This window comes from Musca vetustissima, unplaced genomic scaffold, assembly GCF_032173495.1.
Source record: "Musca vetustissima isolate MV318-11 ecotype Yass unplaced genomic scaffold, APGP_CSIRO_Mvet_v1 utg19106, whole genome shotgun sequence".
Lineage (NCBI taxonomy): Eukaryota > Metazoa > Arthropoda > Insecta > Diptera > Muscidae > Musca > Musca vetustissima.
Genome location: NW_026888029.1, coordinates 53,767 through 67,232, shown reverse-complemented (window position 1 = coordinate 67,232; position 13,466 = coordinate 53,767). Strand labels below are relative to the sequence as shown.

The 13,466-nt window shown below is 34.1% G+C and overlaps 1 protein-coding gene across 1 annotated transcript; it reads right to left on the bottom strand.

Annotated features, from left to right (window-relative positions):
• Positions 1 to 4,771: 4,771 nt before the first annotated feature.
• On the bottom strand, positions 4,772 to 6,832 carry LOC133335861 (neprilysin-1-like). The gene has a single exon (XM_061544155.1). It carries the CDS (start codon positions 6,830 to 6,832, stop codon positions 4,772 to 4,774), a length of 2,061 nt encoding a protein of 686 aa, XP_061400139.1.
• Between the last annotated feature and the right edge of the window lie 6,634 nt (positions 6,833 to 13,466).

The following is a 13,466-nucleotide window of genomic DNA, read 5'->3' as shown; positions in this document are numbered from 1 at the left end:
CTACGAAGGACGGGTGAAGGACATCAACTCCACAGAAAGTAATAGTTCAAAGCAGGTGTGTTGAGTACGGGTGATATAGGGTAGCCTCTTTAAACTATACTGCTTAAAACATGTTTTCTTCGGGTATCGATTTCTTCATGTAAGATTTTCGAGAAAAATGTGAACAATAAAGTATGTATATACACTTTGCTGCAGCAAAAATGTTCCCCATCAAAATATTGGTTTTAGACCCCATGTTTCTATGTACCAAATCCGTTTCAGACAATTTGGAATCGAATTACAAATGTCCATCCGTCACGATAATTCTCGAATGGAGTAACCGTTTTCATCAAAATTTGCACTTCGTATTATTTATTTCAAACGTAGATCAAGTTCGAATATGCAGAATATCGGTCCACCTGAATATCTGGTACCTCCCATGCAAAATGGTCAAAATTTTGCAGAAAATTAATTTGTTAATATTATCCGATTCGAACCAATTCTTATAAGAAGCGAACGGGATACCATAGTTTCATGTAAACTTTGCACATCGTGATATGATTACCTTGCATATATCATGTTCGAAAAGTGTTAACATTTAAAAACCTTGAAAATATAAACAAAGCTAATTGAATAACTTATTTGATCCATTGTTTCCACATCGTAATACTTTAATATGGTGTCTATAGAGCAACCACTTATTGTACCTCTCACAGATGGAAAATAATAAAACATGTGTGTGATTCTGTAGATATAAGCCGACTTACACTTTTTACTTGTTTTTACAAATTTGACATTCAATACGCCTAATATTGTATTTGTGAGAATTAAAAATGTTGACCATTTGTGGGGAAGGTACCAGAAGGAGCAATGGGTTCCAACTTCGGTCTTGGTAAAAATAATATGTTTTACAAAGTTTTGTTCAAATCGGATAGTCCGTTCACATGATATTATAAAATAAATGTTTTGCACCAGAAAGAGTGGACCGATATTCTCCATCTTCAAACATGAAATAAGTTTGGAAAAAAAAATATTGCGATGTGAAAAGTTTGGAAGAAATCTGTTACTCCCTTCGGGAGTTATCGTGTGCGCCAGCCGGCCAAAGACTCAAAATTGTCTGAAACGGGCTTGGCTCAAAGAAACATGAGGTCTAAAGTCAATATTTCTATGAAGCACATTACGGTCTCCGACGCCACCACCAACTCCTCTGTATTGCGGGCAAACACACCTGTTTGATTAAACTTGAAGCACATTGATGAATCTATACATATTTTGATATGTTATGTATATATCTTACAAATTGAAAAGACTCAGAGACCAACCCAAACATTTAAATGCAAACCGGTCAAAAACAAATGAAGTTGATGTTTGACACAAAAACATTTTTGAAGTTTTTGGCCACAGCTATAGAGTTGTATTTATATCATATTTTCAAACATACCCTACCTTGTAATTATTGTACCATGCTTCCTTTGAGAAATTCATTATTAAATAAACAACTTACCTTATTATCAAATGAACATATCATATTGAAAATTCATTTAGTAATTTTTTGACATATACAGCTGCGAAAAAAAAAACAAAAAGAAAGGTGTATCAACTTTTTTAAGTTAACCTTTTTTCCCATACAGCACAATCTTACTTTCATCTGCCATAAAACGTTCTTCCATTTTAAAGGTATTTTTTTAAACAAATTGAATAGGTTACGTGCTGGTGTTATATTATTTTTGCAACTGTATATCAATTACATTAAATTACGATTTGTCATAAAACACATTTTGTGTAAACGTATCATAATAATTTAAATGGCGCTTTCATAGTTAAACACTTTTTATCTAAACTTAGTATAAAAACTATGTTGTCATATGGTACCATAAACATCGATTGCATTTTACCTTTTTCTTGGTTTATTCCCATTTTCATTCACGCTTTTATATCAAAAGATATTACACTGCCATCTGGTGACAAAATCAAAAACTACTGACAAAAACCGCTACAATGACAACACTGAACAAAAGCTCATAAGCTTTGACATAAACAAAATATGGCCATATCGCTCACTACCTCACAGATGACAGCATTGCCATCGTGTGTGCTTCGCTACATTTTTGCGCGCAAATGACTTAGTTTACCTCCGGTTTCCTTGTGAAACATTTTGTTTTTGTGTCGTCTTTTGTTCGTTGTCAAAATTAATTTAATAAAAAAAAAATCGGAAATTTAAATCTTGTTAGTCTTAATGTAGTTATGCTTATTTTGTGTCGGCGAAGTGTAAACCACAGCAACAACAACAAAAATATTGGCAAATCTATTTATTCAATAATTTCATTAGATTTCTGCAATCCTGCCTGCGCGTGTGTTTGCCTGAGTGTGTGAGTCGTAGTGCGTTAGTGTTTGTTTGCTTGCTTGCCTGCCTGCCATAAAAATAGAAAAATATTACTGTGACGTCACAGTTTGAAAGACAAAGAAATGTTTTAAAATTTAATTTGTTTTTGTTGTCATTTTTGTTCTGCTCGCTGCATACATAATTATATTTAACAGAATTGCAAATATGTTTGGCTACACGTGAGAGGGCGTGTGAGTGAGTGTATGAAAATATTATGTGATTTTGTGTTGTTGTGCAAATTTCAATATATAGTATTGAAAAAAGAAATGAAATGATTTAGTGAAATTTCTTGTTTTTGGCAAATGTTTTAATATGAGAAATTGATCTTTAACCTTTTCACCAAAAGAATTTATGAGGATGCTGCTGAATATTGAATGGGGGCTGAGGGGAATGTAATTTTTTTGTTATCAATGAGGTAAGTCGTTTTAAAATACCATACGGTTTGTATGCATGCCATTATGTAGATTATTGACCTTTTTGGGAAAATTGAAAATTATGAAAAGATTATTGTGACCAAAGTCGTCTACATAAGTCCTTTAAAATATTTCTTAAAAATAAAGTCCTTGAAAATATTTCTCTTTAAAAAATCCACGCCTTAGGCTGTAGAAGTCCTTAAAAATATTTCGTTTAAAAAAATCCTTAAAAATATTTCGTTTAAAAAAATCCACGCCTTAGGCTTTTCAAGTCCTTAAAAATATTTCGTTTAAAAAAATCCACGCCTTAGGCTTCTCAAGTCCTTAAAAATATTTCGTTTAAAAAAATCCACGCCTTAGGCTTTTCAAGTCCTTAAAAATATTTCGTTTAAAAAAATCCACGCCTTAGGTTTTTCAAGTCCTTAAAAATATTTCGTTTAAAAAAATTCACGCCTTGGGCTTTTCAAGTCCTTAAAAATATTTCGTTTAAAAAATATTTGAAAATATTTCTTTTAAAAAATCGACGCCTTAGGAGGCTCATGTCCTTCAAAATAGTTATTTAAAAAATCCACGCCTCAAGTCCTTGAAAATATTTATTTAAAAAATCCCCGCCTTAGGGGGCTGAAGTCCTTCAAAATATTTCTTTTAAAAAATCCCCGCCTTAGGGGGCTGAAGTCCTTCAAAATATTTCTTTTAAAAAATCCCCGCCTTAGGGGGCTGAAGTCCTTCAAAATATTTATTTAAAAAAATCCACGCCTTCAAAATTCAAAATATTTATTTAAAAAATCCACGCCTTAGACGGTTCAAGTCCTTGAAGATATTTCTTTTAAAAAATCCACGCTTTAAACTGTTCAAGTTCTTGAAAATATTTATTTAAAAAATCCACGCCTTAGATGGTTGAAGTCCTTAAAAATATTTCTTTTAAAAAATCCACGCCTTAGACTGTTCAAGTCCTTGAAAATATTTCTTTTGAAAAATCCACGCCTTAGGCTTTTCAAGTCCTTAAAAATATTTCGTTTAAAAAAATCCACGCCTTAGGCTTTTCAAGTCCTTAAAAATATTTCGTTTAAAAAAATCCACGCCTTAGGCTTTTCAAGTCCTTAAAAATATTTCGTTTAAAAAAATCCACGCCTTAGGCTTTTCAAGTCCTTAAAAATATTTCGTTTAAAAAAATCCACGCCTTAGGCTTTTCAAGTCCTTAAAAATATTTCGTTTAAAAAAATCCACGCCTTAGGCTTTTCAAGTCCTTAAAAATATTTCGTTTAAAAAAATCCACGCCTTAGGCTTTTCAAGTCCTTAAAAATATTTCGTTTAAAAAAATCCACGCCTTAGGCTTTTCAAGTCCTTAAAAATATTTCGTTTAAAAAAATTCACGCCTTGGGCTTTTCAAGTCCTTAAAAATATTTCGTTTAAAAAATATTTGAAAATATTTCTTTTAAAAAATCGACGCCTTATGAGGCTCATGTCCTTCAAAATAGTTATTTAAAAAATCCACGCCTTAAGAGGCTCAAGTCCTTGAAAATATTTATTTAAAAAATCCCCTCCTTAGGGGGCTGAAGTCCTTCAAAATATTTCTTTTAAAAAATCCCCGCCTTAGGGGGCTGAAGTCCTTCAAAATATTTATTTAAAAAATCCACGCCTTAGGAGGCTCAAGTACTTCAAAATATTTATTTAAAAAATCCACGCCTTAGACGGTTCAAGTCCTTGAAGATATTTCTTTTAAAAAATCCACGCCTTAGACGGTTCAAGTCCTTGAAGACATTTCTTTTAAAAAATCCACGCCTTAAAATGTTCAAGTTCTTGAAAATATTTCTTTTAAAAAATCCACGCCTTAGTCTGTTCAAGTCCTTGAAAACATTTTTTTTAAAAAATCCACGCCTTAGGCTGTTCAAGTCCTTGAAAATATTTCTTGTCATTTAAAATCCACATTTAGTCCTTGAAAATAATTAATCTGTTTTTTTTTTATTTTGAAATCTGAAAATTTTATTTTATTTTTTTAATAAATCATACATTTCGTAGTTGGATTCATATACGTATCCATGGGACAATTGAAGGCCTTCGCGAATTCATCAAAATTAGCCAAGGGCCCAATATCACGCAATTGATTTGGCGTATGGGTATCAGCCAGCTGATTGGCAATATACATCTCGGCATAATTGGAACACCACACCTGGGCATAGGAGACGAAGAACAGTTGCTTGTAGTTGTAATTTTGTAGATCTGGAAATTTAAGCAATTCCTCCGATTGAGTATGTTTGCGATACCAATTCACATATGCTTCATAGGCCAAACGGATACCACCACCATCGGCTATGTTTTCTGCCTGTGAAGGCATTTCGGGAAGGTGATGCCCGAAATACACCAACTCCTTATATTGATTCTGGAAACATTTGCTGCGTTCACGGAATATTTGATCTGTGTTGGAATCCCACCAATTACGGGCATTACCAATGGCATCATAATTACGACCACTGTTGTCGAAGCCATGCACCAATTCATGGGAGACAAAGAACCCAAGGAAAGCGAAATTATAGGCGGAGGGGAAATCGGTGGACCAGGCATAATAGGGTTGTAGGAAAGCCACCGGCATGTAGACCATATTTTCAAATGGATTGTAATAGGGTGTGGTGGATGACTCTGCACCCATTTGCATGGCTTGGGGTGGTTCATTTAGCTTAGCCCGAGCCTTATTACCTTTGACTCGTCTTATGGCATCGATGTTTTCGACAAAGTTCTGGTCACTCAAATCCAATTGTTCCACTTCTTCCACATCTTTGGGATGTTCATAGGAGAGAATTTTCAGTTTCATGTGTTTGAGTTTTTGAATTGCCTCCTTCTTGGTGTCCTGCCGAATCCAATCTAAACGCGGCGAATATAAAATATCCTGGAAGGCGGTTTTCAATTCTCGCCAAATTTGATATAAAATCTGTTCGGCATTCTTCGGAATATATTTACGATAGACCATGTTGTCCATAACTTTATATAAATAGGATTTCGATTTTTCAATACAATATTCCACCACTTCGGAATCTTTGGTTTTCGGTTCCACAAGATACTCGACCATATATGAGAAATAGAGATAATTGGCCAAAATTCGTTTGGGTGTTTTCTTGAGAACATCACGGACATGATCCAAATAACCCACCTGGACGTAGACCTCACGAATGGACCGGTTGTCCATGGTGTCGTAAATCAGTTGCTTTAAATCACCCATATCCCGATAGTTGCGTTGTAACTCATCAATGTCCATAAGGGTAAATAATTCCGCCGGTTGATGTCCCGCCTTGGGATCATCCATACCATGGGCCAGGGAGATTTCAAAATTCAATATTTCCCAAGCGATTTGGGTTGCTTCGTGTTCACTGACTCCGAAATAGTTCTGCAAATAATATGTTGAATATTCGATGATCCGTTCACGATCATCGGCAAAGGCCTCGCCGGTGTAGATTTCGGGATTTTGCATGGGTAGGCGAGGTTCACCCAACACAACACGATTAATTGTGTTATCACTGAAATCGGGTAGGACCACAATGTGCAACAACAACTCCTGACCACTGGTATACGCCATTTTCGATAGGGTCTTGATCCAATCGAAGTCGTGTTCATTCCATGACTCACCCACGAGGAGGGGCATTTCACCGAATTGTTCCACCACATTTTTCAGATCTTGATTATATTCCTTATCTAAGGAATGTTGAATTTTAAGGCAGGACTTAAAGAAATTCTTCACATTCCGATAGGCCTTCGTATCGCTGGGATAGTCGGTTTCCAATTCGCCACGAACACGTTCATTCATTTTCTCCGACAATACCTCACCAATACCAATGGCAGGACTGTCCTCCGTCACCGGATTATGTTTGGCAAAATTACCACAGGCATACTGATAGAAATCCTCGCAGGGATTGGCCGTCAGATTCATGTATTTAAACATTTCCGCAGACTTGGTGCGTTGTATTACATCCGGTGAATGTTGTGGCGTCAGATCGCCCGTCGACAGCATCCATCCTTGGTGTTGTAAACCGAGTAGAATAAAACAAAGTAGGGAATAGCGAATCATCTTGGCTGCGGATTTTGAATGTGTTGTCCAGTAGGACAACTTGAGAACTGATATTTCAACACTCGTTTATGGCTATTTATATAAAATTGGGATCCCAAAGAATTCTCAAAATCTCAGGTAAATAGGTTATCAAAATTTTTTGCCACATTAGAATTTCGAAGTTCGGTCAATGACCATTCTGTGTTATCATAAGAATAACCTATTCATTTTAAATCCTACAAATTCGGATCAAGAATATTAAATCCAATTCAATGCATGTTTTGATAACGCAAATCATGGGGCCACTAATTCCTAATCTTTATAAATTATTATATTCAAGGACTTGATAAAAATTATATTTTCAAGGACTTGAACAGCCTAAGGCGTGGATTTTTTAAAAGAAATATTTTCAAGGATTTCAGCCGTCTAAGGCGTGGATTTTTTAAAAGAAATATTTTCAAGGCTTTCAGCCGTCTAAGGCGTGGATTTTTTAAAAGAAATATTTTCAAGGATTTCAGCCGTCTAAGGCGTGGATTTTTTAAAAGAAATATTTTCAAGGATTTCAGCCGTCTAAGGCGTGGATTTTTTAAAAGAAATATTTTCAAGGATTTCAGCCGTCTAAGGCGTGGATTTTTTAAAAGAAATATTTTCAAGGATTTCAGCTGTCTAAGGCGTGGATTTTTTAAAAGAAATATTTTCAAGGATTTCAGCCGTCTAAGGCTTGGATTTTTTAAAAGAAATATTTTCTTTTCTTTGCCCTGCCCACTGTGCCAAACCACAAACTAAGCCAAAGCCACTGGTAACGTGACCTAATTTCATTTATTCTAAGTTCGACCGCGTTGACACCCTGTGTTTTGCAACTATCAACAAATAAACGTAACAAACAATGAACACAACCGAGCAGGATGATTGTGGGGTGGGGGTTGGAAACAAAACCTACACCTTCGCTTCACGGCTAGCTGTCACATGTAATTGGCACATGCGCTCTACTCCGCTAGACCATGTGCATTTTTTAAACAAAACACCTTCTTAACTGCTGAGAATGCGGAGCAAAAATATTTTACCGCAATTTTTACATACTTCCCACACCCCCACTGAAAAAATAGATACGGAGAAGAGAACAACATCCACGAAGGGTTTTTTCTGTCGGTCATCCCTTGTGTGTGTGCCTGCCAGAGAAATTTGCTGGGCAACTCAGTTCGACTTTCACACTCAGCGTTAACGGTAATCGCGCGGTTCATACGGTGTCGTCTCGCTTTTCGTTCATTCCTTTAATACCAAGAAGCTAAGAAATATAGAAAGTGTCTTGTTGGTTGGTTTGCTGGTTCTGGTTCCGCTTGACCAAAAAAAAAAACGAATAATATATAGAAAAAAATCGGAAAATCGAAAAAGGCCTGTGAAAAATCTGCAATTTGTTTGGGAGAAGAAAAAAATAAAAAATTCGGATAAAAGAAAATTTTCAAAACGTTTTCACAGTGGTGTTGTTTTGAGGCGAATTGAAAAATAAAAATTAAAAAAAAAATCCAATAAAAAATTCTAAATTGTATTACAAAAGGCGCCTTTTATTCATTGAAGGTGAAAACGGTGGAAAAAATCGACCAGTTAAAAAAAAATAAGTATTGATTTTGTGTTTAGCCAACATCTTATGAAAATTGAAGAAAAATTTATCACAACCTCAACAAAAGAAAATTATGTTCCAGAAAAATATCATTGGATAATAAAAATTTATTGGTAGAATTCGAAGAGTAAGTCAAGTCCCCAAGAAATATTTTTTTTTTTCGGACCAAAATAGTTTTTTTTCGATTTTGGTTTCCTCTACAAAACTTACGTTATCATCATTCAACATCAACATAATGTTGTTGGTTAAAGTCTGAACAAAACCTTAAATGAAAAAATCGCGTGATTCATCTTGATTTCTTTTTTTTTCGAAGGAGCAAGAGCCTTGGGGTGTGGGGGTTTTTTATTTGCTGGAGTAATAGTAGAATTTGCTTACTCGAAAATACAAGAACAACTATTATAATTTGTTGTTGTTGGTTCGTTTTTTTTTTTTTTTTGTATAGTACTTTCTTCTATTTGGACTCCGTTTTTTCTCATCTATTTTATTTTTATTATTTTTTGTATTCTCTTATTTGTATAGCTTACAAACACACATGCAGATGTTTTGCGAATTGTAGTTGGCCGACATTGCCCTCAATACGTGGTTGGCATGTTCGTAGATGGTGTTTTTTTTTGTTTGTTTTCTGTTGTTCCTTTCAAATGGATTTTTGTTTGGAGAACGCATTAGGATAGACGGTATGTTATGTGTGGGAAATTTGATACTTCGAGGTAAATTGGCGGGAGGAGGAGTATATCGATTGAATTTTGGTTCAAAAATATTCATACTCCGAATTTATATAACCTCGCCCGAAAGGTAATGAAAACAGATGCAGATATACAAGGATGACATTTTTCAAACATCTTGGAGTCGATTCAGTAATGCTTGATTTTTGGAGGTTCGGGCTATAAGGTTGCGGAAATAGTAAACAGTACTAAATTCAACGCAGCAGATATTAAACAAGTAAAAAAATGTTTAGTTCAACTGGATCGATCTGTTTATACCATCCATCATGTTGTGCTAGGACCTTGAATATACCAGAAATGTGACTGTTGAAAAAGATGCCTGAAATTTTCAAAATACCAAATTGTAGGATTGCGTTATATGGAGGCACTGATATTGACAGTTTTGAATAGAGATTTAACACTTCAAAAATGTTAAATTGGTACCTCCCAAAATTCGGGAAGTACCAATCCAAGCACAAAGTATTTAATTAAACCAATTTGATTGAAAAATGTATCCAAAATCCCAAAAACACTAAATAATGGGGGTGGGGTTGCGTTATATAGGGGTTAGCCCGAAACTTTGGCAAACTTTGATAACACATCGTGTGATGGATGATATAATAGATAAAATTTTGATATGAATTGATGTATAGGTTGTGAATATTCGAACTATAAATGTACGAAAAGTGGTGGTAAAATAGTACAATTTAGTATTTGGTGTTTATGTAGTACTTAATTTAGTACAATTGATTAATGAATGATTGGAGTTGGAACCTTGAAATTTAAGGAGAATATAAAGAATAATTAAAAATAACCTTTTAAGTCAGATAATAAATGAGCCGTTTATTTACCAATAACTATCTGGTCTCCTTCAAAGTAAAGTTCCGTAGTCGAGCGCAAAAGTCGCCTTTTAGAGGTTTGGATTTCTACTTCTAATCAAAAAGTCGATTTTGGCTTTTGACTAAAGATTTTGTTAAAACTGTTCAAAATCGATTTTGGTATTTTGTAGAATAATGCAAAATCGACAAAAAAAAAATAATTTTTATTATGATATATGTTGTTAATAGGTAAAATAAAGTTCTTCAATGTGCAATTTTTGGGCAATTTGAGTATTGTGATAATAAACCAAGTATTTGTGAAAAAATCGAATGTCGACTTTGCGCGATTTCCTCAAAGATCAAAAGACGACTTCGATTTTTAGATTTTTCAGGAAACTAAACGTCGATTTACTTATCCCTACTGAAAAGTGATACTCCTCAGTTATAATTCACTCCACAATAGCAAAACGCTTTCCTTTTATCGATGCCATCATCATGCCATCATCATCGGTACATACGGAAGGTTGTTATCGATTGTGGTATATGGATATTTGGATTTTCCACATTCTAATATGTTTTTCATCCGCGAACCCGACAAAAACCTTCAAAATACCGAAAATGAGGCGGGACCCAAATATGCGGACCATGCCAAAACATCGACCAATATCAAAAATATTGAAGAAAAAAATTTCTTCAACCTCCAAAATACCAAATTACAGTTACTTTGGTGGGAAATGCGGCTGAAACCTCAAAAATGCTGAAAATAGGGCCGAACCTTTATGTAAAGGCTATGTCCAAAAAATGGACCTATATCGAAAATATTCTGAAAACGTGTTTCTTAACCTCCAAAAACCCAGAATACCAATATATGTCCACTTCGGTTGATTTTTTATATGAAATGCTGTTAACAGATAAAATAAAGTTCTGGAATGTGCAATTTTTGGGCAATTTGGGCTTTGTGACAAAATACCAAATATTTATGAAGAAAATCGAAAGTCAATTTTGTGATTTTCTCAAACATCAAATGTCGACTTTGATTAATCGATTAGTCGAAAGTCGATTTACTTATCCTTAATTTATATGGGGGCTCAGTCAAAACATGGACATATTTCGAAGTGGTTCTAAAAGCATTTTCATACAAACACGAGCTACTACCATACACTTTGTTGAGAAAAATCAACTAAAACCCTCAAAATTCGGTAAATAGTTCGGACCTTAAAATGTATGTCAGCCTCCATAAACATAGACTGTTAATGTCGAACCTGCAAGTTCGAAATATAGTCAACGGCGTTTAGACTTACGGATCGAAATATCATGTTTAACATATACATATATATATTTAACATTGTCTCCTATTGATGGTATCGTGGTATCCCTTAAACACCCATTATCGTTTTCAAAACATTCAATTTTTACTTAAGGGGACCCCCCCATTCTCGGGATCAACATTTTTCTGGTTTAATTAAAAATCGGCGATTTTCCAAAAATATTTTTTCAAAGGTCCGCCATTTTGTTAATTTTAGAGCGAAGTCAATAATCCTAGTTCATACGAGAGCCAGACATGTACTCTTTCTAAACACCATTGGAATTTTCGGATTCCGATGTTCCAGTGAGGAGTTATCAGGTCCGCCATCAAAAATAAGGACTTTTCTTTAGTCATGAAAAACAACAACAAGACAACAACAGAAATTTTTGGTAAATAAATTTTGATATATCATGTTACATGAAGCGTTTCTTAATTCTATAAAATTTGTGAATTGGCCCAATCCCTTGCCACGAAAAAAAAATCCAGATCATCATGCATCTAAATCCTTTACATTGGTCTTAGATTCTTCAGAATACAGGACAGGCCTACATTTTAGGACACTCCAGTTGTGATGGACGTTGACGAATTGAAGTCTGGATTTTTATATTTTTTAAGAAATAAAAGAATTTTTTCTGGTCGTCGACTGAATAACCCGCCCTCTACAACATTCCTGCGGATGGCTATTTCTTCTAATTTTAATGTTTTGTCCGCTTGCATTTCCGACTTGAATTTTTTCTGAATTTTAAAAATTCAATTCTATTTTCTTTATGTTTGTATTTTTCAATAATAAAGAAATAAATAAAAAATAAGAAAAAAATAAATTGTACAACTTTGATTTCACAAAAAATATAATTTATAACAATTTACTGACGGGTTGTATAGGTTTTGGCCAATTCAAATATACTCCTATTTCGGTATATTTTACCGGATTTGTCATTTAAGCTTCGAGTATTTAAAGAGTGAGTGATCAATTGACATAGTCTCCATAGAAAGGCCTTATCTTTTTTGCATTCAAACACAAAAGGATTGTGAATTGGAGTCTGGATAAGGTATTTGCAGAAAATGCCTATAATATGTCCACATTTTGACATAGGCCTCATATGAAAAACACGTCCCTTTTAGATATATTGATGGTCCTATTGATGAAGTACTATATAAATTTAAATCGTTTACAATTTTAGTATTTCCAATAGATTTTATTACGGGTTATTCAGAATCCTAAGATAAATGTTTACATACAGTCGCATATAGTCCAAACTGTGTTATTGAAATATTAAATACATATTAATATTACCTCACCATCGACGACATTCTACCAGCGGGACATCATTGAAAAGATATTGAAGTCATCTTTCCAGTAAAATAAACAAATATATGCTACACTTTTTTATATACGTGGTATGTACACATGTCTAAAAAATTTACGATTTTCCTAATTACGATTATTTTTAATTAAACACAACTCTTGAACGGTAAAACCGACTTCCAATACAAAAATACTCAACACTCCTTGGACTCGGTTTAAATGACAAAAATTATAAAAAAATGATTAAAAGAGAAAATTGAACCAAATTATTACGTATTAAAAACGAATATCGGAAAGAACTGCTGTATGAGGGCTATAGGTGAACCTGGAAATATACCGCCAACTTTTCAGGGCCACTCTACCCAATAAAATTTTAAGGTTTTCCAACAAAAGGTAATATTTATTATTCTGATATTCCGGTAGCTGTTGCTTTTTGACAGTTTTAAATTAAAATAAGGTCCTTTGTGGGCTAGAGATAAAGATTATCCCAATAGTCCATTGTCGACTTAAAATGTAGAATGGTACAGCCATTTGCGATTTGGTTAAACAAGATTTCATGAAAAGTATATGCTCGTTTAAGCATGCTAGAGGAGGTCATTTTTCTTATAGAACAAATTCCTCACGTAATAAGACATTTCCTATGGAAAGAAGTTTCTAATTCGTTCGCACACCATTTACATTAAATCGGACGAAAATATATATGTAAGCTATATCTTAATCTGAATCGATTTTCACGAAACTTAATACATTCTACTTCCAATTCAGTACGCAATGCAAATTTCGTCCAAATCGAAAGATATACAGGGATTTAAGTACATCATTAAGTACTTTAAATCGGACGAATATATACATGGGAGCTATTTGTATTACTGTATCATGGGACCTCATCGACAAGTCCTAGCTTAA